Source organism: Ambystoma mexicanum, chromosome 13 (genome assembly GCF_040938575.1).
Source record: "Ambystoma mexicanum isolate Mex_15411 chromosome 13, UKY_AmexF1_1, whole genome shotgun sequence".
Taxonomy (NCBI): domain Eukaryota; kingdom Metazoa; phylum Chordata; class Amphibia; order Caudata; family Ambystomatidae; genus Ambystoma; species Ambystoma mexicanum.
This window is the reverse complement of record NC_090938.1, coordinates 651,443,282-651,466,607: the sequence shown is the minus strand read 5'-3', so window position 1 is coordinate 651,466,607 and position 23,326 is coordinate 651,443,282. Positions and strand designations below refer to the sequence as shown.

At 46.9% G+C, this 23,326-nt stretch overlaps 1 protein-coding gene across 3 annotated transcripts in view; it reads left to right on the top strand.

The window, feature by feature from the left end:
• NFE2L1 (NFE2 like bZIP transcription factor 1) overlaps positions 1-23,326 on the top strand; it is a 235,132-nt gene that overhangs the window by 119,622 nt on the left and 92,184 nt on the right. For all 3 annotated transcript variants that reach the window (XM_069634629.1, XM_069634631.1, XM_069634630.1), the window contains exons 3-5: positions 8,859-9,062; positions 9,392-9,481; positions 16,919-17,086. In XM_069634629.1, coding sequence (XP_069490730.1) covers positions 8,859-9,062; positions 9,392-9,481; positions 16,919-17,086 — 462 coding nt within the window. The remainder of the gene's footprint in view (positions 1-8,858; positions 9,063-9,391; positions 9,482-16,918; positions 17,087-23,326) is intronic.

Genomic DNA, 23,326 nt, shown 5'->3' with positions numbered 1-23,326 from the left:
GAGCTGGAGAAATTAACTACTCTCCCACATCTGTAACATCTGTTTTTGTCCATTTCTGATTCAACACCACTCTTCTCGTGCCATTGCTTCTCCTGTTTCCTTTCGGTGTCTCTCTTCTATCTTTCTTATCCTTTACCATCATGTTGTCCAGTTTACTTGTAACTACATTCACTTGTGCTCCATCCTCCACCTTCTTCATGCTTTCTACCTTCTCTTGGATTGCTTCTTGCTTTTTGTTTTGATCTCTTTGGAGCACCTGTGTGCATGTTAAATTGTTTTAGCTATTGCCATTATCTCGACGAGTGTGGGATTTCCACACATCCATTACCTTTCCTGCACTGTCTTATCATTGGTCTGAATGATGATTTCTGTCTCGAAGTTATCTGTGGTGCATCCAAACCTTCATGAAGTGCCAATGATTTTAATGCAATATTCTCTTCAGGTTACTGAACTCTCGAATAGAAGTTAAACCAGTATATGGCGATTATTTGTTTTAGGAGCATAATAGAAGTGCCAGATTTGTCTTCCCATGGTCATCTAAATCTCCTACATCTGTGTTATTTAATGACAGCAGTTCTTTGTATTTGTCGGCCTTCTGTGCCTAATGTATTCAGCAATGGTGATCTGTTTCTCTGCCGTTAATCCTTCATTGTTCCACAGCTTTCAGCTTCTATGTAATTCCTCAAATATTCCTTCCATTCTAACCAAGAAATAGAAGTATGACCATGCATAGGCAAAAAGCTATCTGGAGGGTGGACTGCTATAGTCTGCATTTCTGCCAGGGATGTCAACCTTGCTTAGGAAACGTATATAATTTAAATGTTTTTATTTGCATGTGATTTATAAAAACCTTTACAAAAAGATACACAAAACAAGAGAAAAGAAAGAGAAAAAAAGGAGAAAAAAGAAAGATTGGATACATCTTAAACTCAGAACAAAAGTTACTTATTACAATGAAAGATAAAAAGAAAAACAATAGTAACAATGTCATATAAAAACTATGTATACATTATAAGAAAACAAATGACATTTTTGTAGATATTTAAGAGAATTCTGACTATTATTTGAATGTTGGGATCTGCCATAATTTTAGAAATGCAGCGACTGCCACCGCTTCAGCCAAAGATGTCGGATTCACTAATCGTTTCCACAGTTCGATCAAATCAAAGTTTTTACTTACGCCCACAATTTTATGGAAGTAAGAAACCTGTTCAAAGTGCAAGCCAGGACAATCCATGAACAGGTGTTTATGTTTTCAGTGATTTCAGCATCATTACAGTATCTGCAAGCAATCTCTGAGGGATCGGAGGCCCACCTCCTGATCAAGATCTCCTTAGTATTGAATAGGTTCCAACGTAGTTAAAGTATCATTGTACGGTAATATCTATTTGGTAAAAACAAGAGGAAGGGGATAACCGTTCCTCTACGTTTGTTCATGTGACAAATGTTTCATAGATCCAAAACCATGTAGTGTATCACATGTTTCAAGCACTCCTGATTTAAATAAAGCAATTTTAACCTTTGTTGGTGTCATTTTTAGAGTTGATGTGTCTAAACATAGATCAGAAGTATTGTATTGCAATGAAATTTCAATTTCTGCAAAAAGCCGGACGCGTGGGATATGTTAAGAAGTTGGCAAACTTCATGAGCTTCTGCATAGAAAGAACCTAACACAGGTCTAAGGATTTTATGGTATACGAGTAGCATTTGCCACTGAACATGGGCTTTTAATGAAACCGGACCTAGTTCAAATCGTAAGGCAGCGGTTGGAACCGCATTAGGGGCCCGCAGAATCTGTCTCCACATTTTTCCTTCTAGGGTGTCTAGCCACAGTTGAGGTTTAGTGGGCCATAATTCTATCCCATATGTCAACTTTGCAATTACCTTCCTCGTATAGAATTCTAGGGTTGCTTTGACAGAATGCGTTCCAAATTTTCTGTCGATGAAAGCCCGTTGATTGGTCATATTTTTTGCCTTACAGATTGCTGAGGCCTGTATGGTTGCAAAACTCGGTCTTGACAAGAAGTGGAAGTTTATGTATTCAAGTTAGAAACCACTTCCAATTCCTTTGACTGCAGCAGCCATTTACCCAAATTGAGTTTGGTAGCCCTAGAAAGAACCATCGTTTTGGTCTTTTGTGGGGAGATTGTTAATGCATTCTCCTTTTGAATAGTTTGTGAATGCTAGTAGAAGCCTGTGCATACCGATCTTAGCTTGATCAAATAGTAAGACATAGTCTACGTTGGCCATCCAAGAGGTTTAAGTCTGCCAAACTTAGGGGGAATTAAAACGGCTAGATTAAGAAACTCACCAATATCATAAACATATATGTTGAAAAGATAGGCGGCTAGCACGTATCCTTGTCTAAGACCTTGATTGATTGAAATGCTGCATGTTTTTGTTCAATATGGATGGAAGTGTTAGAATATAAACAAATGATTAGACGCAGCAGGCTATCGGGGAGCTCCCATTTAGCAAGGTTCGACCACAACAGGTTACGGTCTACTTTGTCGAAAGCTGCAGAGAGGTCTATTGACGTGACATAGATATTTCTGTTTAGAGTACTCCAGGCCGCTTTTTGTAGTTCTCGAAAAACCGCTCTGTTTATGTTAGTTGAGTGGTTGCGGCGAAAACCAGTCTGGAAGCAATTTAGTCTACATGTCTTATTTGCCCATTTTTCCAAATGGCCTAGCAGGACTTCTGCAAAGATCTTGCTTTCGACATCCAGTAGGGCGATGGGTTTGCAATTCAGAGGGTCTGATCTCTCGCCTCTCTTGTAGATGGAATCGATGTGCGACAAGCCCCAAGAAATTGGAATCACTGCTGTGTCAATGATACTTGTAAAAGAGGATGCTTAGAATGTCAGACCAGACATGTGGATCTTTTTTCAATAGATTTATAGAAAGATTGTTTGCGACGGGTGCACCAGAGGATTTGGCTTTCCCGATCAGTATCAAAATCTCCCCTGGATCCTGTTTTGAAAGCAGGGGGACAGTAATCGGGGAGAAAGGAATCTCATGTGTGTACTCCTCGCAGGGACCTTGCTTGTGTACAGAGACTTAAAGTGAAAGACTCAACAGGGTTCTGAGACAGCATTCACCTGATGTCAAGATTGAGAATTAGTCGCAGGATTCAGTCTCCCAAAAGAGTTTTTCCCTTTTAGGATTGATGGCATTCTTGAGTCTCTCTGTAGCAGGTTAGCTTCTATCTGTTTGCGAAAATTCCTATACTTCATCTTTATTGATCTTATCTTTCCGATCTTGATGGGTAGTTTGCTCTGGGAGTTCTTGACTAGCCTAATCGCTTTTGTATTTGTATTTTATTGTTTATATAGCGCTTTAATCCAAAGCTCTTTACAGTTTAACTTTTAAGGCCATATGATCATTGAGCTGATGTAGGTGGACATTTGGATTGGTGTCAGCCTTTCTGGGCCTGTGTGCTAGACTGTTAGAGAGATCGAGATATGGTCTTACTGTAGTTCTCAATACCAATCAGGTGATTTGTGTCTCGTAGGAGGTTTTTTGCATCAAGACGTCGAGCTCTCTATTGAGATTGTTTGCAGTGTTATGAGTCCACCGCAATGTGTTGCCACTAATGTTAATTTTAAGGTCAATCGGACCATGCAAGTGGACTGTTGCATATATCACATCTATGTTAATCTTTATCATATTGTGATTACTCCATTTGTTTTCAAACACAGAGAAGTCTGAGCACATGATCAACAAATACGTAGTCGCGAGTCGAGTGACTGGACCCTCTATGCCATGTGTGTTTTTTTTTTTTGTTGTTGTTGTGTAACCAGACTGTGGAACGACATTATTTGACATGAACAAATCTAGACTGTTCATAGGAAGCATAGCCTGGACCTCGACTGTGCATAGCAAGTGCCCAGTCCAGGCCCGGCCTGGCCTTTAAACCTTTAGGGAGATGAGGAGCAGACACTATGTTGATCTGATCAGGCAGAGTGCCAGGACAGTCCGCGTTAAGCTCTCTGACTGGTAGAGCTGGACCTGTTCAATAGACTCCAGTGTGTGATGATTGTGTGCAGGGACAGTAGAAAGTCATCAAGTTTAGCTATCCCTTTGTACCAATATATGTTCACCAGAAGAAAGGGGGCGAGTAATTCCTCGGAATGCATCTCGACTACCAAAATGCCAAACGGGGTGTTTACAATCTTCATGGCTAATGGAGTATGTCCAGTTTGTATTGCTGTAATTAACCCTCCGAAAGGTCTACCTATGTCACCAGACATGGCTGCTTGATGGAATAGGTAATAACCGCATTTGATTAGCCAAGTTTCTTGGAAAAACATTACTGTGTTGGCCTTAAGGAGGTACCAGGCTTCAACGTTGTTGATCAGATGTACGAAGCCATGGGTGTTCAAGCAGACAAGCTGAAAGTGAAGACTGACAGGTCTCTCTATTTCCGGTCTTACGTCAACTACGATTTTCACCCCACCGATCGGTGGAAAAGGTCAAAGTGAACATAGTTTTGAACATTGGTAGTCAGTTGCTCACAGGTTTTCCCCCCTTGTACCACGTTTCAGAGTTGCATGGATTTGGAAGCATCGGAGACTGTCGTAAGGCATTGTGGAGAGAAGTTGACTCAGAACATCGATGTATATCAGTGCCTAGGCCTTTGAAATTTAACTTTTTCACCAAGGACTAGACCCATCAATACTCGTGAGGTAAAATGGATGACACCTTTGTTTGCATGAAGATGATTTGGAAAATGGATCCTTTCAATGTGAAAGGAAGAAATACTACGTAGTGTGGGAATTTCCGCAAATATGGTTAAAACGTTGGATCTGTTCACACAAATTGCTGTTGAGGCGGGAAGTTGACATGACATGAACAGTTTTTAGAGTCCGTTTTGTCTAAATCAGCTGGATGGAGAATAGATTGCAAGGACGGAAGCTCGTCACTTGTTGGTGGGAGTCGATCGTCATTCTGGCATGTGTGCGAATCACGCCACAAGCGGGAGTCCTTTTCAGAAATTACTTCGGTGACATAATGGTTGCTATTTTCATCAGGTCCTTTGGCTCCATGAAGAACACATCCGGCCATAGCTACCCTCCTATGGGGTGTTTTTTCATGTTGAATATTCGATACCCGTATTGTTAAACCTGCCGTTTTTTTTAAGTGACCGTACCAGATTTCTGGCAAGGTTCCTCCTTTAGTAAGCAGAGGTACGTGCTGAGGGAGATCTGAACGGGCCCACTAAAGTTTGCCTAAGAGGGCCCGCATGTCAACATTGGCTCTTGAATTGGGTCTTTCATGGGGGGCCTGTAAAGAGGGGTTGCGGACAGTAAGATCACACACTTCTGCGGGATCTTCATTGAGAGAATGAAGAGCTCTGATCACCAAGGTTGGAGAAATTGATCTCACTGGACCGGAAGCTGAGCGGTCATTCTTGTTGCAGGCTGGCACACAAGGTGGTAATATCTTCCATGTTCCCAGGTACAGCTCCTGCTTGGGGGCAAGGTTGGTTAAGAGTAGGCCCGAGGCTTTGATCAGAGACAAATGCTGGCTGAACATCGGCTAAGGAGGCAATGGGCGCATCGTCCGAAGCTTTAGGTACACTTGTGTTTGGGACGGTTCTCTGTAGTTTTAGGGTCACTAATGGCTTTCAAGAGTTGTCGCTGATGCTCTTATATGACTGTGCCGTTGAGGAGGGTGTGTCGGTCGCTATGACTAGCGTGTTGTCGGGCGACACCTCTTGTGCGTGTTGCATATCTTTTGTAGATTTTTTTCTCAAAGATTTAACTGATGAGAAATTTTGTGGACTTGCTAAGAAGTAGTGTTTTCCTTAATTACGATTTTGTAGGCTTATGAGTCTTTTTCAAATGTTATACGGCGAGATGGTTGGGAGATCAGGTGGATCCTGTCGTAAGTTCCAGTAACGTGTGGTGTAAACCGGCACTGGCTTTATGTGGACTGCAATACTCGGCCTCCGTTGTAACATGGTTACCCTCATGTGCCTCCAATAGGTTTGCAAGCGCCGTCGGAGAATCGGGCGAGGAGACTTCTGATGACTGATCAACGGAAAGGCTTGCCATGGGTGTAAACTGAGCGAGGTTTGAAGGTGTGCCAGGTAAGTCTGAGACCATGGAGTTGACGAGGTTCATCATGCTGAGGTCGTTCACATGAGTGTTCAGTCGACTCGGTCTTTCGAGAAATTTCATTTCGGTTCTTGACACCGATTTCTTGTTTTTTTTTTAAAGTGAATGATGGGGTTTTGTGATACTGAGAACGTTTTGAGCCTTTTCTAGGTTGGACAATGGGCGCCATTGGGCTTAAAGGTTTTCTTTGAGGAATCTTTTGCGCAAGAGAGGGCGCGGCATCATCGCCAAGATTGGTTAAGTTCTGCCAGAATCGCATCTTCTTCAAAAAAAGACACAATTTGAAGCTACTTTGGGATGAGCGTTAAGGGGGGATCTGGCCTCTATCGATTTGCATATGTTTGTTCAGTAGGGCTTTTACGGAGGTTTAGGGTTTCAATGGGTCAGTGAAACAAGCAAATGAGTAGATCACGTTACCTGCAGCGCAGACCTTGGTGCAGGATTCACACACGGCCCATGACCTGCTGATTTCTAATTCTACTTGAAGTGGGGATTAGGGAGGATCAAGAGGGGTATGTGCATAGATAGGATTGGTAATAGAATGAGCTCAGTTTTTGTAAATGGTTAGAAGGAACCAATTTTTGAAGTCCCGTACATTACAAACGTTGGTAGCAGAAAATGTGGCCTTGGGTGCAATGGCATGATTGCGAATGGTTCAGACATGGGTGAGTAGGTTGAAATGTGTAACACGGTGGGGGGGGGGGTGGGGGCCGTTTCCAGTGTCGAGCTTTGCAGAGGAGTTGCAAGTGGTTTCCATTCAGTGGGTGTGCGGAGAGGGAACTAGCGAGAGGGAATGTAGAATTACAGATCAGGTGAGATGGCTAAGGACCAGGACAAAGGAGGAATCCATATGCAAAAATACAACAAAGGATCAGGTGATGAAAAGGAGCAGTGTAAACTCAATATAAACGGAATTGTTCGTTTCATGGGTCACCTTGCATGTTAAAATGAGCAGTAGGGATGGTGGAAACCTAAGCATCTCTTCTGACGAGTGCAGAGTGATTTGTATATCCACCTGCTGTGTTGGCTGCATATTGATTCTGGCCCCATATTTGCCTTAACAAGACAGGCATTGACAAGTGAGCTTGAGGGCAGACCTACCTACCGATTATGAATAAAAATCACTAACCGTGCCACAAGGTACAGCGTCCCTGTGCTACGTGCAAATCATTGTTCTCAACCTCCCCCCAAGCCCCTTTGCTCGAGGAGCAAGCATTCATTCGATTGGCAGGGGTTGGAGGGGGGCAGGGGGATTGCTTGATGGCTATACCTTACAAAACACTGTTGGGACACAACTGTGTGGTGGGGAGGAACCGGTTTAGCCAGGCACAAATATGGCTTTATGTGACTAATGCAGGTGTTCTAAGCATACACCCTGCAGCCTCGCCCAACTCTAAATGCTCCGTGAGCTGAGGTAACATTGAGGCTTCAGCTCACCTGTCTCTTCCTGGTGGTTCGTGGTGACCTGTCGCGAATGCCTGGGTAGGGTGCAATGCCCTACCTCTCTGAAGCGAGTTCAGTACTTTAAATATATTTATTTGCCTTTATATCGAGTAAGCGTTTGCTCTGACAGTGTATGTAGCGCCCACTGGCTGGACAATTGAATGGTGGGGCTCCCTTCTTAAAATCCTAGGTAAGCAGTTTTCTGCCATTAGTAAACGTCCCACAGCAGCTCTGCAGCGCTTTGCCTGCTATATGTATGCAGTCCTGTGATCGCACCCCACACCAACCTCTACCAAAAGTTAATCAGCAAAAAGTTTGTCATTTATTGCTGTATATTAACAGAGGATCAGGCTATGGTTGTTGTAACAGGCTTTTCTACACACCGCTAGCACAATAATGATCATAGTATATTCACATTACTAATCTGTTTGTTTTCCGTGCAAAAAATATTCCCGATCACTTCAGAGTAAAATGTAGATGAGGATGCACAGATATACTGTCAAGCCGGACATGGTTTGGCTATGGACAACTGTTCGAGATCATTTGCCCATTTGAGTTTCATTTGTTTTCACAATCGTCTAAACAGCATCTTTTTGTCACTAGCTTCCTGGTACTCTGATACTCGGTAGGGTGTAAAATAGCAAATGGCAGCCTCCTCACATGGCCCTTCCTTCCTTGAATATCCTTTACCTTCTTCCAACCAGTTACTGCATTCATGGTTGCATTTATGTAAATGTTGCAGTATTTAAAGATTTTGACGCCTACATACAGATTTAGCTAATGAGCGAGATGAGGAGCCAGTCGTGAATTACCAGGGATGGCACAACCGTGATTAGAAGGAAATTGGATTTATAGTCTAGTCTCCTGGTTTCCACAGTTGATCGCTGAACCACTAGAGAGCATCTTGTACTTGTTAACAGTACAAGAACTAGGATCGATTGGCAGGTAATTTGGCTTGCCATATGTGACTGACATTTAATGTCAACCGTGAGACATTTTAGATGAAGAAATGTAAAGTTTGGGTTAAATGTGTTATTTTTTGTTGCGTTTCTTGTTTAAAAGGTAAACATTTTTTAAAAATAATGTTTCCAGTTTGAGGGTGTCCCTTCCCTCTGCACTTTATATACAAGTTCTAGGCAGGTCCCTTGACTGCTGATGCTTAGCAGTGCTGTGGCTGTAATGAAGGTTATGTGGGTTTGGTGGTGGCACAGAATGTGTTGGCAGGGGTAAGGCGGAGCCATGGTTTGATGTGAATGTGCTAGCAGTGCTAACCTCTTTCATCCATCCCCCACAGGACCTGGATCTTATTGACATCCTTTGGAGGCAGGATATTGATCTCGGGGCCGGACGAGAGATTTTTGATTACAGCAACAGACAGAAGGAAAGTGATGTGGGTAAATTGGCAGAAGAGATTGCAGGCAATTGCAGGCTCAATGGGGAGGAAGTCTGCACCAGAGCAGCTGTGGATGGCGAGACTGGGGAGAGCCTGCCGGTGCAGGTAGGTTGAATAAACCAGCTTCATTTCCCCCACTTATCTTTCATGGTACACCTTGTTCAGATATATAGTACTCAGATGACTGCCTTTGAATGTTTGTTAGGACATAGCTGAAGCAAATGCCTGTAAAGTTGGACCTGCATGTGGTGTTTGTCTGACCTGAAGAGAGTGCAAGATGCGCTCAGACATTGCATTTGTATGTATTGATGGGGAACTGCTGAAAAGCATGTAGAATGTCTTGGTAGGTCTTTCAACAGTGGCTGGGTATCTGTTGGTATTGAAAATCTCAAAAGGGTGAAAATAATGACTTGGTGGCTTCTTTGATGCTTTAGGTATCTACGCTGGCGGACCAAACTAGCCTGTCCCTGGAGGAATGCCTCAGACTTCTGGAGGCCACGTTTCCTTTTGGAGAAAACACTGAGGTAAGTGGTGTTCATCTTAAGACTAATGTGTTGCTGTGATGGAATTCCCAGAATTCAGGGAACATTGTATTGTATCTGGTTATTTATATAGCGCTCTTTCCCCACTTGTGGGGCCTCAATGGGCTTTTTTCTTGGTTGAACGCCCTTGGTGACCGTAGTCGACGTGGTTGGTGATTCTAGAGGGTTTAGTTTAGGAGATGCATGTGTGCATGTTGCCGTTCTAAGACTTGTGTGGCTGGCTAGGCTCCACTAAGCAGCCCAAGAGAGGTCAGACACGTGGGTGGTTGCTGTTGAGGGCTAGAGATGGAATGCTATTGAGAGAATCTATGTGCGGCCAGCTATACCGGGTTCGTTTCGGGTGGTGGTCGCTGTATGCTAGTGGCAGAGGTTGTTGAGGTACGTCAGGTGTTTCAGTGTGGACAGCTATGTGCGAACTAGGCCGGATGTGCTTAGCCGTAGCCATATTCTCTCGTGCATGAATGCTTGGCCGTGCCTGTGGCCTGTGTCCACACTTGTGATGTGAGATATACGTACCATAGGCTGTGAGATGGCTCTGCTGGAGCGATAGTTGTGCAGGACTATAGTTGAGAATCCTATTTCAGTGGGCCTAGGTTTCACGCTGTAGCCAGTATCCACGTATATTACACGAGGATGGAGGCTACATCTAGATTTGGGAGTCATGTATAGTGGGAGAAAGACCTATGTTTCACAGTGCAGTAGGTTTAGGCATATGGTAAACAAAGACTGAGGCCATGCCTAGACTTGAGAAACATGCACCATGGGAGAGGGACCCAGGCATCCCAACGCAGTAGGCTTCGTCATACAGTACACAAAGATGGATGTTTCACCTATATTCAAAAACCCTGTGCAGCGAGCGGGAAACCTTGTCCAGGTTTTAGAAAAGCAGTGGTCCTTATCACAAGATGCTTCACCTAAATTCAAGAATCCTGCATGGGTGGTTTGGGGGGGGGGGGCTAGGCTTCTCAAGGCGGGTGTGGATGGTGTTGTGTGTGGGTTGATAGTGGATCAGGTGTGCCACAACAAAAACTGCTGGCTTACCTGCGGCACTAGTTGACTGGCAGGGTTAATGTTAAAGGATATCTGTACCCCGCACTATCGCCACCGGAGTGGTCCCCTGCCGCTCTGAAAAAGGGAGAGGGGGAGTGAGTTCGTGGGAATAAGCTGGAAAAGTGCAAGAGAGCAGTGATGTGCTGTTGGCAGCCTCAGCCCGGTGGGCCGTTGGCTGGGCTTGGGGTGTTTTACATTCGGTAGTCGTAGTGTGCTGTTGTGCAAGTCTGTGTGGTTTGTTTTGTTGTTGTAGTGAAGTTTGTGCGGATTGCTGTGTTTAGGTTTGTGGTTGTTTGGTTAGAGTATGAGAGGTGTATGCAGAGGGATGAAGTTAGTGGATTGGTTAGGTATTGCTGTCCTTGCATTTGTGTCTAGGTGTGATGCTTGCTATCATTCACTATTCCATCTGAGTGTGGCACTTGCTAATCTTCAATATTCTGTCAAGATGTGAGGCAGGCCAGTGATCACGATTCTATCCAAGTGTGGCACTTGTCATCCACAGTTTCATCTAAGTGTGGCACATGCCAACACTCACACTTCTATCTAGATGCAACACCAGCTAAGTTAAGAATTACATCTAAGCGTGGCACATGCTAACATTCACAATCCTGTCTGGGTGTGACGGAAGCTAGAGTTAAGAATTCCATCTAAGTGTGGCACATGCTAACATTGTTACACCTGTCTAAAAGGTGATGCAGGGTAGTCTTGACCAATCTCTAGATGTGAGGCACTAGTTAACCTTGGTTAGTATGCTAGTGGGTAGTGGAATGCCACACTTACACTTCATCCAAAAATGGATTTAGGCTGGTGGTCATTAATCTCTCTAGGTATGCAAGGTGTAATTCTATGGCAGTTTATGCTATGGAAGGTAAGGTAGAGTGGTGAGGTCTTTCTGGAGTAGAGTGATTGCTCTACGCCCCACCCATGCCACACTCAGTTTTGTTGGTTTCTGGTTTCCTTTGCTTCCCAGGCGGACACCTGCAGACACATCTTGGAGCCGCCTTTGTATGGGCCGCCCTTTGCCTTGGGGCCTTTCGCCGCAGGGCTGCCTTAGTTGGGTCAGTTAAGACCAGACAGTCACCCAATCATGGGTGGAGGGAGGACTGGAGGCGGGCGGAGGGAGGGGAAGGGGGGAAGCCGTGGAGGATGGGATTAGGGCAACACAAGGGGGTTTGGGGCCGCCTGGGGGCATGATGATGGCCACAAGATGGCAAGAGTGGAGGGTCCCTGCAGCTCACCTGGGGTCGCCGTGCTGGTAATGGCGTTCTCCCACGGTGGAGCTGCAGGCCCAAACACAGTGTGGGCCGAATGGCCGATCAGAGGATGAGGGAGGACCGGAGGGAGGGCAGGGGGAAGCCATGGAGGACGGGAAACAGGGCAACAATAGGGGGTTTGGGGCCACCTGGGGGCATGATGATGGCCACAAGGTGGCAAGAGTAGTGGGTCCCTACAGCTCACCTGGAGTCGCTGTGCTGGTTGTGCAGGTGTGCCACAACAAAAACTGCTGGCTTACCTGGGGTACTAGTTGGCTGGCAGGGTTTTTGAGTGATGTGTGGTGGTGTGTCAGGTGAAATCGCTGCAAATGCTTCTGGCGCCTGGGTTGTGATTGTCAGGTGGAGGTGTTATTATGGGTGGGTTGATTAGTGGATGAGGTGTGTCGCAACGAAAGCCGCTTGCTTACCCGGAGTACTCGTCGGCTGGCAGTGCTGTTTGAGCAATATGTGGTAGTGTGTCAAGTGAAATCGCTGTGATAGCTGTCGGCCCCCGAGATGTGAATGATACGGGGGAGTTTATTAGTGGTGTGTTCACAGGGTGCAGTGGATTAGGAGAGTGTTGGGAAGAGTCAGGTGTTAAGGGCCTTCCTGAATTTCAGGTGGATTTCAGTGTTGCAGATGTGCAGAGAAAGGGAATTCCAGATGATTGGCGCTTGGACAGAGAAAGAGGAACCGCCAAGCCCTGTGGAATTGTCGGGTGGGATAACTAGGTGAAATGTCATGCGAGATCTGAGGTTCCTGGAAGGTAGCTAGGGGACAATTTTGTCTCTGAGGAATTCAGGGCCGATGTTGGCTTTGAAAGTGATGCGTCTGGCAATGGGGAGCCAGTGGAGGACTCTCAGGGTAGATCTGATGTGTTCTCTGGCAGGTAGATTAATGAGCAGGCGTGCTGCCGCATTTTGGATTCTTTATAGTTTCTTTAGTTGGGGTGCTGGGGCTCCTAGGTAGAGGCAGTTTGCGTAGTCTAGCCGGGAGAGGATGATGGAGTTGATGGCTGAGAAACGGTGAGGATAGGTGAGGTAGGGGAAAATCCACCTGAGGATATAGTCCAATTCACATACCAGGTTTTTGACCACCTTAGAGGGTGCCGGTGCTTGTCCTCGTGGTTCGGGCCACGGGATTGGTTGGGGGGGGGGAGATGAGTGATGTTTCCTGCAGAATAGGTTTTCGGTTTTCCCAGGGTTGAGGATGAAGTGGTTGGTCGTCATCCAGTGATCAATGTCAGAGAGGTATGATGATGGGTCCAGGCTGCCTGAGCCTTCGCAGTTTGAGATTTTGCGGATGATCTGGGTGTCATCTGCGTAGCTGTAGCAGGTAAGGTTGTATGAGCGGATGATTGCAGGAATGGTTTGTATGTAGAAGTTGAAGATAAGCGGGGACGTGGGCACTCCTTGGGGTACACCTTTACAGACCGGATGTGATATGGATGTGAACTGGTCGAGGTGCATGATTTGTGACTATTTAGAGATAAAGGAGGAGATCCACAAGAGGGCTCTCCGTTTTATTCCTAGTGTTTGTAATAGTCTGACTGACTGATAGAATTGAGTGATTGATGGTATCAAAGGCTGCGGAAAGGTCAGCCATCTGCATCGGCCCTTCTTTTTCGGTCATCCCAGATGGAGACTGAGGAGGATTCTGTTCCCCTTAGTGGTCTGAAGCCTGATTGAGCTGGGTCTAGGAGGTTGTTGACTTCAGCAAATTGCCCAAGTTGTTTGTAGGCGCCATGGTCAATCGCTTTGGCGATGAAACGCGTATTTGAGATAGGTCGGTAGTTTTGGGCAAGGAGTAGGTCAAGGGTTGGTTTTTTGAGAATGGGTTTGTTGTAGGATGTTTTTAGGGCTCTCGGGAAGGATCCTGATGTTAGTGATTAAGGATTGCACGTGTGATTTTACCTGCACAGGTGGTGGCTAGTATTTCTTTGAGCATAGAGGGTGGGCACGGGTCTTCTGGGGACCCTGACGGGCGGCTAGCTGCTACAAGTGAGAGGAATTCTTGGTGTGTGATGGGAGAGAAGGAGTTGAAAGAGGTTTGTGATTGTGGGGGGGGGTTTGGTTGGGGTGCTGCGGGTGAGTAGGTGGTGGCAGTAGGATTTTTAGTTTGGCGATGGTTGCGTTGTCTTTCGTTGGTGGCACTGTAGAAGTGGAGCGAGAGGGCTTGAAAGCTAGGAGTTACCAGGCGGGAGCATGCAGGGGATTTGACTTCTGCTATGATTTTTATGCAGCTCCTTACTTGGGCTGCGAGCATTTTGGATTCAGTTGCCATAGAATGATTTCTTACTTTTTCTGATTTCTGATCTGTAAATTCTGGTTGCCCTTGCAAGGGCAGTTTTCTTTTGGGCTGAGGGGTCGGCTCTACAGGTCCATTCCAGGTGGTGCCTGAGAGGTTTGAGATTGTGGGTAAACCACCCCAGTGTTGGTGCAGATCTCTGCGGCGAGGTAAGTTTTGACAGGCTGAGGGGTTTTAGGGCATTGGTGAGCCAGAGGTGGAAAAAGTCTATTGTTGGGGGTCCTTCCACGAGGAAGAGTGAATTGAGGGAGTTGCAGAGTGAGACTTCAAGATCTGGAGTGATTACCACTTTGTTCCGTAGTGGGAAAGTAGAGGCGGTGGGTGGTGGTGGCCGTGAGGGGCATTGACCAGTGACCGCAGTGTGGAGTGGTATGGTGAAACAGAGTGCTGAGTGATCGGACCATGGTAGGAGGTGCGGGGGTGGGCATTATGTTTTCGGTGCAGAAAATTGCATTGAGGGTGTGGCGTCTTGTGTCAATGGGAGTGGTGGTGTGGTGTTTCAGATTGAGTGGATCAAGACTGTCTGTATGCCGTGGTCATAGGGTTGGATGGGGGATCAACCCATATGTTGGAATCTCCTAGGATGGTGAAGGTTGGCTGTAGGATGAGGTTGGCGGCCAGTGCTTCGCCATAGGAGTCTGCAAAGTTTTTGTTATAGCCGGGGGGATGGGGGGTCTGTAGATGAGTAGGAAGGTGTGTGAGGCAGATGGTGCGATTTGGAGTTTTACCAGGAGGGATTTGTAGTCTGTGGTGTTGGTGGATGTATCTTTGGCTATTAACTTGAATTGGTCTTTGTGTAGTATTGCAAGCCCTCCTCCCCTTTGTGATCTGTTCCGGATGATGAGAATGTAGCTAGGTGGGAAGGTCTTGTGTGCGAGGGGTTCATAGTCATCAGAGAACCCCGTCTCAGTAATGAATAGAATGTCTGGGTTTTCATCTGTGATGAGGTCATAGATGTGGAGTTTATTTTTGGAGCCGGATTCGGTGTTGATGAGGGTGCAAGATATTTGGTGGGATGCCTTTGTGGGTAGTATGTTGGTGGGGTTGATTTGGGGGGGGTCGGTCTGATGTGGGGACTGGCGGTAGGGGGATGGGGAGAGGTGGAGGAGGGAGATGATGGAGCAGGTGTGGTTGGGGGACATGGGACTGTCAGTGGAGAGGCGGAGTCTGGGGGTGGAGGAGCAGTTGGGGAGGGAGGATGGGGGTGAAAAAAGCTAGGACTGGGTTGGGTGAGGTTTCGCTCCTATATTGTTTTGGCAGTGGTTGCGGACTGTGTCGGAGAATGAGTGATGCTAGGGGGGGCATTAGGTGCCTGCGGTCTCGCCCTTTCCTTGTATTGTGCGTGGTCAAGGGAGTGTGGGAGAGAGTAGGTGGTTCTCTGGTGAATGGGGTATTGGCTAGAGCTTCTCTTGCTGCATGAAGGGTGGGGAAGTGGGAGTTGGGGGTGGTGTCTAGTAGAGTGGGGAGCATGTGGGTGGGGGTGCCAGCGGTTGGCTGCTGGCGCGGATGGAGTATGATAGGCATCTTGCTGCATTCTTTGTGTGTTCGGTGGGGGCTGCTCTTTAATCAGTCTCCATCTTGTCGCTCTTATTTGTGCAGAGCGGGATCTGCGGATGGGGAGAGTGTGACAGCATGAGGCCGGTAGGTGTGGTGAGGGAAAAGTGGTGGGTGAGGGAAGCAAGTTTAAGGAGTGCTGTGGAAGGCGGGTGGGCTGTGTGATGAGGAGGTAGTGAGAGACTGCAGTGGGTCTTGTTGGGGGTAGAAGTGCGCCGGGGAGCTACACTGTTGTGGCCTGTGAGTGACATGGCGCCTAGTTGACTGTGTTGCGCAGTTGAGGCCTAGGATTCACAATGGAGTTTGAGTAGAAGGTCGAACAAGACTACCCTTGTGTACAGGGCGAAGCACAGCAAGATCTGCGAGTCCTTATAGTGGGAGAGAGGCCTATACCTAGCAATGCAATTTGAATAGAAGACAATGCAATTTAAATACAAGATGCTGCTAGATCTGAGAGCCCTGTATAGTAGGAGAAAGGATGGCAGTGGAAGTAATCGCAGTATTGTACAGGTGTAAGTAAGTTTGAATGTGGACGGGCTTCTAGGCCACTCCTATCGTACTAGTCGCTGATGCTTGACGGCTGGCTGCTGGCTTCCCCTGCTGACACGATATGGAGCCGCCCTTTGCCTTGGGGGCCCTTAGCCGTAGGGGCTGCATGGGCAGAGGGCTGCCCTCGGAGGGTCAGTTTTGACCTAGATGGAGCACCAATCGGGGACAAAGGCTGGGAGGCGGGAGGGGAGGAGAAACCAAACCCCTGAAGGGACAGGGGAGACTACCGCGCTGCACGCGGCGGCAGGGGGACACCAGTCTAGATTTTTATAAACAAAACCAAGACCCAAGGCGGTCACGAATGAACCAACTCACCTGGGGAAGGCCAGAAGTAAAAAAAAGCCATGCACTAGCATTGCCGGTGGCTAGACCTTCGTTGTAATGCAGCCAAAAGCCTATCACGGGTGGAGGGAGGGCCTGGAGGTGGGGGGAGGGGAAGAGAAACCAAAGCCCTGAAGGAACAGGGGAGACTACCACACTGGGCGCGGGCAGGGGGGGGGACACCAATCTAGATTTTTATAAACAAAACCAAGACCGAAGGGGGTCACGAACGCACCAGCTCACCTGGTGAAGGCCAGAGGTCAAGAAAGCTGCATGCTAATTGAGTCGCCCAAAAAGGTTTTTTTAAAATTTAAACTAGCATGGTATTCCTTGAATTCTGATGTTGGTGCAAATCCAAAACCAACCATATATGTGTGATGTCTAGTTTCCAGCTGCTGTTCCTTCCAGTTTGATTGAAGCCGATTCCAATGTGAGTGAGAGTACGCCCTCAGTGACTTCGGACGATCTTCTGTCACCTCTCCTTCCTGATACAGATACCCCGCTGGAGTTGGAGCAGCAATGGCAGGATCTGATGTCTATAATGGATCTGCAGGTGAGTTAGTGCACACATTTTTATTTTTGATATCTTATCTCATTTCGGTCCTGGTGCGCACTGCAACATTCCACTATTGAACTAGCGGCAGCTGCTACTTCTTGATCGGTTTCACAATCCGTTTAATTGTTTAGGGGCATGAAAATTGGGATAGTTTTCCAGGAAGTTTATAACCTTGCTCTCAACATTCTCATTGTCGCAGGCTAGTTTGTGAGCTTCCTGATGGGGAGTGTGTATATATATTTCTGAGGCTTGTGGAATCTGCTTAGATCACATGCTGTGCATAGGCCGACATCTAGTGCAAGCTGCGCGTAGTATTACAGGTGTTATTGAAATTCGAAAAGGGACGTTGACAGGGCGTACCAGTAATACTATGCCTAGTGTGATGTCCACTGTACCCATGGTCCTTCATGTGTCAAGGTCCCTCAGATTGTTTTTTCCGCCATCGTAGACAGACGCGATTTCACAGAGTTCTCCTTTCAGCTCATCGCCATTTATTATTCCCAATTACCAATAGTTTTTCTTACTATCCTCTATATTTACCCACTATCGAGACCATCTGACAGCGGTGAAGAAAAAAACAACCGTTGAAGACTCTCGTTGACGGATTTGTTCTGGCCTTGGAAGGCCACTTCGGCCCTCACAGTAGGCAGAGAGGGGGGGGGACATTTTAGAATGTATATACCCCTTTTCGTACACTACACTCGCCTAGCTGCCGTGCCTTTCCGTTATGTATAAGACCCCTTTTAAATTGTGCCTGAAGTGCAATAAAAAGTTCCTGTGGGTCGACAAACACCTTGTGTGTAACCTTTGTCTCCCTCAGGATCACGTTGAGGGTAATTGTCGAGCGTGTAGACTCTTCAAACCCAAGACATTGAAGGACCGCTTAACTAAACGCTGGGCCCAACGCCAGGCATCTCGAGGCCATGGAAGTGAAGGGGACCTTCAGCGACGGCAGCAACGCCACAGCATCCGACGCAGTTACTCTGGTTTCCCAAGCGCAGGCCCTCGACCGCAACAGACAGGCCGGCGGCCTTGTTACGGGGGCGACATCCGACGGCGGAAGTGCTCTCACAACCCCCTCCACCAAACTCTCAACCCACCGCCGAGACTCGACGGATGTGTCGAGCAAACTGCAACGCACAACGTCTAGGCAGAGGTCTGTTGAATCGCTGTCCTCTGGGCACTCCAGATCGCCACATGCCAGGCCCCAGCTGTCGAAGGACAGAACAGACGTTGTGGATAAAAACATTCCTGAAGATCGTGAGTCAACTGACGAGACTTTGGATTTGAACGTAGCCAAGATTCGACGTTCTGCTTCGATGCCGGTAAAAAAAATAATACAGGCGTGATTAGCCCATTTAGTTAACAAAGCATGTCCCAGAAGGCCTTATTAAATCAAGGGAGTCTAAGAAGAGCTCTTCTAAGATCCCCCATAGAGATAAATCACAAAAGGATAGGTCCCCTCACAAGAGTAAGGAGCCTCAGGTACAGGATTCCCTGTCTTCAGCCTTAAAGAAAAAGGCTACACCTTCTAAGGTAGTCCCACCCACTGCAGAAGATTTAGGTCACCCACCTCAAGCAATGATCATTCCTAGTTCTGCCCAATGGTCAGCTGAAGATATAGGTAGGGTCATGAGAAGAATGTCCTTAATGGCAAGTTTTTATGAGAAAGACTCTCGCTACTTCACAAGTTTTCACTCCACTCCCCCACAACAGCAGCCTCTGGGTCTCAGAACCCTGTTCAACCTTGTGCTAAGAAGTCTCACCCCGGTGAGCAAGACCCCATTGTCATTGACCTATATGACCCGGACACTGATCACGAAGACCTGTATGTCCAAGAAGCCGCAGACCCTTATTATGGGGATAATGAGGACGATGAGGGTGATCCAGATACAGACATGTACAACATCGACTCTCCAGTTGATAAGGACCCCCCTGTTGTAGACTCACCCATCAGCCTCTTTTGAATGAGGTACTTATCAAAGCGGCTGAACATTTCCAATTATCTACCCAAGAGGATCCACAGGACAAGGATTTCGTTGATGAAGTCTTGGGAGATAAAAAGGCTGCAACTCAGTTTATTCCCCTACTAAAGTCTGTCCAGCGAAAAAGGTACAACCCTCGCTGGAAACGCCCAATCAGACACAGGCAGCGAACCCCTGCATAGAGAAACTTTTCAGACCTGCACCATCAGACCTGCTGTACATCAGGGGGCAGCTAAAGCCTGACTCACTAGTTGTTACTACAACAAGGAAAAGATCATTTACTCCCCTAGCCTCCTCTGAGACTATTCCAGATAAAGAAAGTAAGAGGCTGTACACAATGGCAGGAAGGTGGCCTCTTCTGCTGCATTCCAGACCAGGATAGCAAATAACTCTACTTTATTAGCTAGTTACAACTGCCATAAATGGAATGAGGTCTCAGCTTTACTCTCATCAGCCCCGAAACTCCTCAAGACTCAATTAGCACTGGTGGCTGCAGAAGGAAGGGCAGTTTCAAGCTGCTTGCTAAAAAGCAGTCTTGACGCCGCAGACAACGCTGGCAGGATCGTAGCTGAGGGAACCATTATTAAGCGTCACACTTGGTTACCCTAATGCGGGTTTAAGCCAATGACGCAGCCCACTGTAATGAACATGCCCGTTGAACCCAATGTACTCTTTGGCAAGGCCGCCGAGGACGCCTTGAAGACAGCCAAAGAAGAATATGATGCACTCTAATCATTGGGCCAATTAACCAATAAACCTCCTGGCCAGAGGGGAAACAGCAATTTTCATCGTACACGCAGACAATTTCGCCAGAGGGGTTCCAGCTATAATCAAAATCACAGAAAGGCCTGGGGGAACAATCAAGGCCAAGCCTCTCAGAATTACCAGAGAGGACCGTGCAGATCACGAGGTCAAGGAATAGGTCCCTCCTCCAGAGGTGCTAGCCCACCTCATAAACGGCTTCATGTGCCCAGGGTCTCTCAGGATCTTCTGTGGTGGGCCTGCGTGGAAAATCTCATGAAGGGAGAAACTTTTTGGCAGCCATGGCCAGAGAGAACTGTAGTGACGGACGCTTCCCTCACAGGGTGGGCAGCTCATGCCAACAATCGTACCATCAGCAGTCATTGATCTCCATCGAAGTCCAAACTACACATAAATCTTTTGGAGCTGAGAGCAATCAGGTTAGCACTGAAGGCTTTCCTGCCGGTTGTACGGGGGAAGAATGTCCTGATAATGATGGACAACAGGGTGGCCATGCATTACCTCAACAAGAGAGGAGGCGTAGGGTCACTACCACTGTGCAGAGAGGCAATGCAGCTCTGGTTCCGGGCAATTCAAGAGGGGATCTCCCTTGCAGCAGTTCATCTGGCCGGAGAGGAGAGCACAGCGGCGGATGCTCTGAGCAGGCAGAGCGCAGTCTCCCACGAGTGGGAAATAGCTCAGGAAGTCCTTCAAGAGGTCTTTGCCCTTTGGGGAACCCTGCAGGTGGATCTGTTCGCGACCGGTGCCAACCGTAAGTGCAAGCGGTACTGCTCAAGGGAATTTCCTCTGAGAGGAGCTCTAGGGGACGCGTTTGGTGGATTGAAAATTCGCTCTCAATCTTTAAGCGCTCATCCGAGGAATTCTCTTATTTTAAGATTCCTTTGGTTACTCAATTTCTAAATGGGCTCACAAATGTGTTCCCGCCTTCACCGTTTCAGGTTCCGGTTTGGGACCTTAACTTGGTCTTAAAGTTTCTGATGGGTTCTCCTTTTGAACCATTGCACTCATGTCCTTTGAGATTGTTAACCTGTAAGACTATTATATTGGTTGCTCTTACATCTGCACGTAGAGTGAGCGAGTTGCAGGCACTTTCTTCCAAGCCACCCTTTAATGTATTCCACAAGGACAGGGTTGTGTTGAGTCTGACCCTCCTTTGTACCTCGGGTAGTTTTAGACTTTCACTTAAGTCAGAAAATTGTGCTACACTGCCTTCTATCCTCCTCCGCATCCTAGTAAGGAAGAGGAAAGTGTTCATAGGTTGGACCCTAGGAGAGCTTTGAGCTTTTATATTTCCATAATTGCCAAGGTCCGAGTGGACGACCAGCTCTTGGTGGGGTATACGGGGCACAAACTAGGCCAGGCTGTGTCCAAGCAGACCTTGTGTAGGTGGATCATGCTCACTATTTCTGAATGCTATGCTTTGGTGGGCAAGGTCCCTCCTGAGGGTTTGTGTGCTCCTTCGACCAGAGACATGGCTATGTCGACAGCCCTGCACAGGGGTGTCCCAATAAAAAACATCTGTGATGCGCTATGTGGTCTTCCATACACATGTTTACTAAGTATTATTCCTTGGATACTTCCCATGCCCAAGATGTTGCATTTGGTAAGGCAGTGCTTTACTTTGCCCTTTAATTTCATTTGTACAAAATTCTTCACCCTCCTCCAATCATGGATACAGCTTTGGGAGTCTGTCAAAGATGAGGAATACGTTGGAAGACACAATCCAGTCGAAGAACCAGTTACTTATCCCTGGTAACGTTCTTCCGACTGGATGCTCCTCCAACCTATTCCTCACCCACCTCCCAACTTACCCCGCTGTAGAATTTCCCATGCTATTACAGCTTTCGTTCCAACAAGGCTGAGTACGGTCAAGCCTGATTTCTGGGCACTTGCTACACAAGGAGGGGGTAAAAAACAGAACTGAGGCAACAGGCGCTGTGCGTGCTACTTATAACATCCAATTACGTCACCCTCAATGGAGGCCTTCGAGGGACATCGACCCTACGCAGGGCACCCTCTGCCGAAAAAAACTGGACACTACATGTCAAAGATGAGGAATACGTTGGAGGAACATCCAGTCTAAACAACGTTACCAGGGGTAAGTAACTTGTTATCACAGTGGGGCTACCCCAGGCTAGACCTGTTCGCTACAAGAGAAAACCAGCAACTGTTTGTCTTTGAAGCACCAGGCAGAGAAGGAGAACACATTTAAAAAAAGGCCATCTCCAGATGGATAGTCAGATGTATTCAACTGTGCTATTCATTATCAAACAAGACACTGCCTTTCACACCAAGAGCTCACTCCACAAGGAGCACTGGAGCGACTCTGGCATTTATCGCAAATGTCCCCTTGGACATCATTTGCAAAGCAGCTATATGGGGCTCAATACACATTTTCACTCAGGACCACTGCATTGACACTCATTCCAAAGCAGATACACAGGTGGGACAGACGGTCTTAAAACATCTCTTTGCTGCTGTACCTTCTCACAACCCACCACCTTCTCCTAACACTGCTTGCTAATCTATACATAGCATGTGATGTAAGCAGATTCCACAAGTCTAAGAAGGGATACATTGCTCACCGTAATCGTATTTCTGATGCTTGTGTCTACTTAGATTCACATGTGCCCACCCTTCCTCCCTTGAGAGAAGGTGCATAGATGTTATATGAGCTTCTCTGAAATGTATCTGCTTGGATACACCTGTACTCACGCTACACTTCATGCTACCTCGTGTCAGAAAGAAAACAATCTGAGGGACCTTGACACGTGAAGGACCATGGGTACAGTGGACGTCGCACTAGGGATAGTATTACTGGTACACCCTGGTGACGTCCCTTTACGACTTTCAAAAACAACTGTAATAATCCACAGCTTCCACTAGATGTCGGCCTATGCATAGCATATGAATCTAAGCAGATACAAGCATCCGAAATACGATTGCGGTGAGTAATGTGTGTGTGTATATATATATATATATATATATATATATATATAAAAGAAAGGGGGAGGGACATTTGCATTTAAAGGTTCTCATGAGGTTTCTATGTTTTTGTCAACCGCTTCTTGAAACCTTTGAGGCAAAGGAATCTCAATCCTGACCCCAGCCCCCCTCCCCACCAAACCCAGGGCCCCTCCAGGGTGGCCTACAGTGCTCAAAATACCAAACCTTACAATCCTAGTAGTGCCCAGTTAACATCCCCTAATGGCCGAGATCTCAATGAGCGAGGGCAAGCCACACTGAACTCCATTCCATCCATTTCTCCCCATCAAAGATACAGCTCCACCTCTGGCGCAAACAACTTTTAAGTCCTTTCACAAACGGGTTTAGCGTCCTGAGCCCATGTCAGATCTCTGTTCTCATGCCATATGATCAGGAAAGAGTTGCCATGCCATGGCAAGCTTCCCTGTGTGGTCAGAAAGATAGGTAATCAATTTCTAATTTGCACAAGTATGGCTACATTGAAACAGCCGAAGAACCTTTGTCG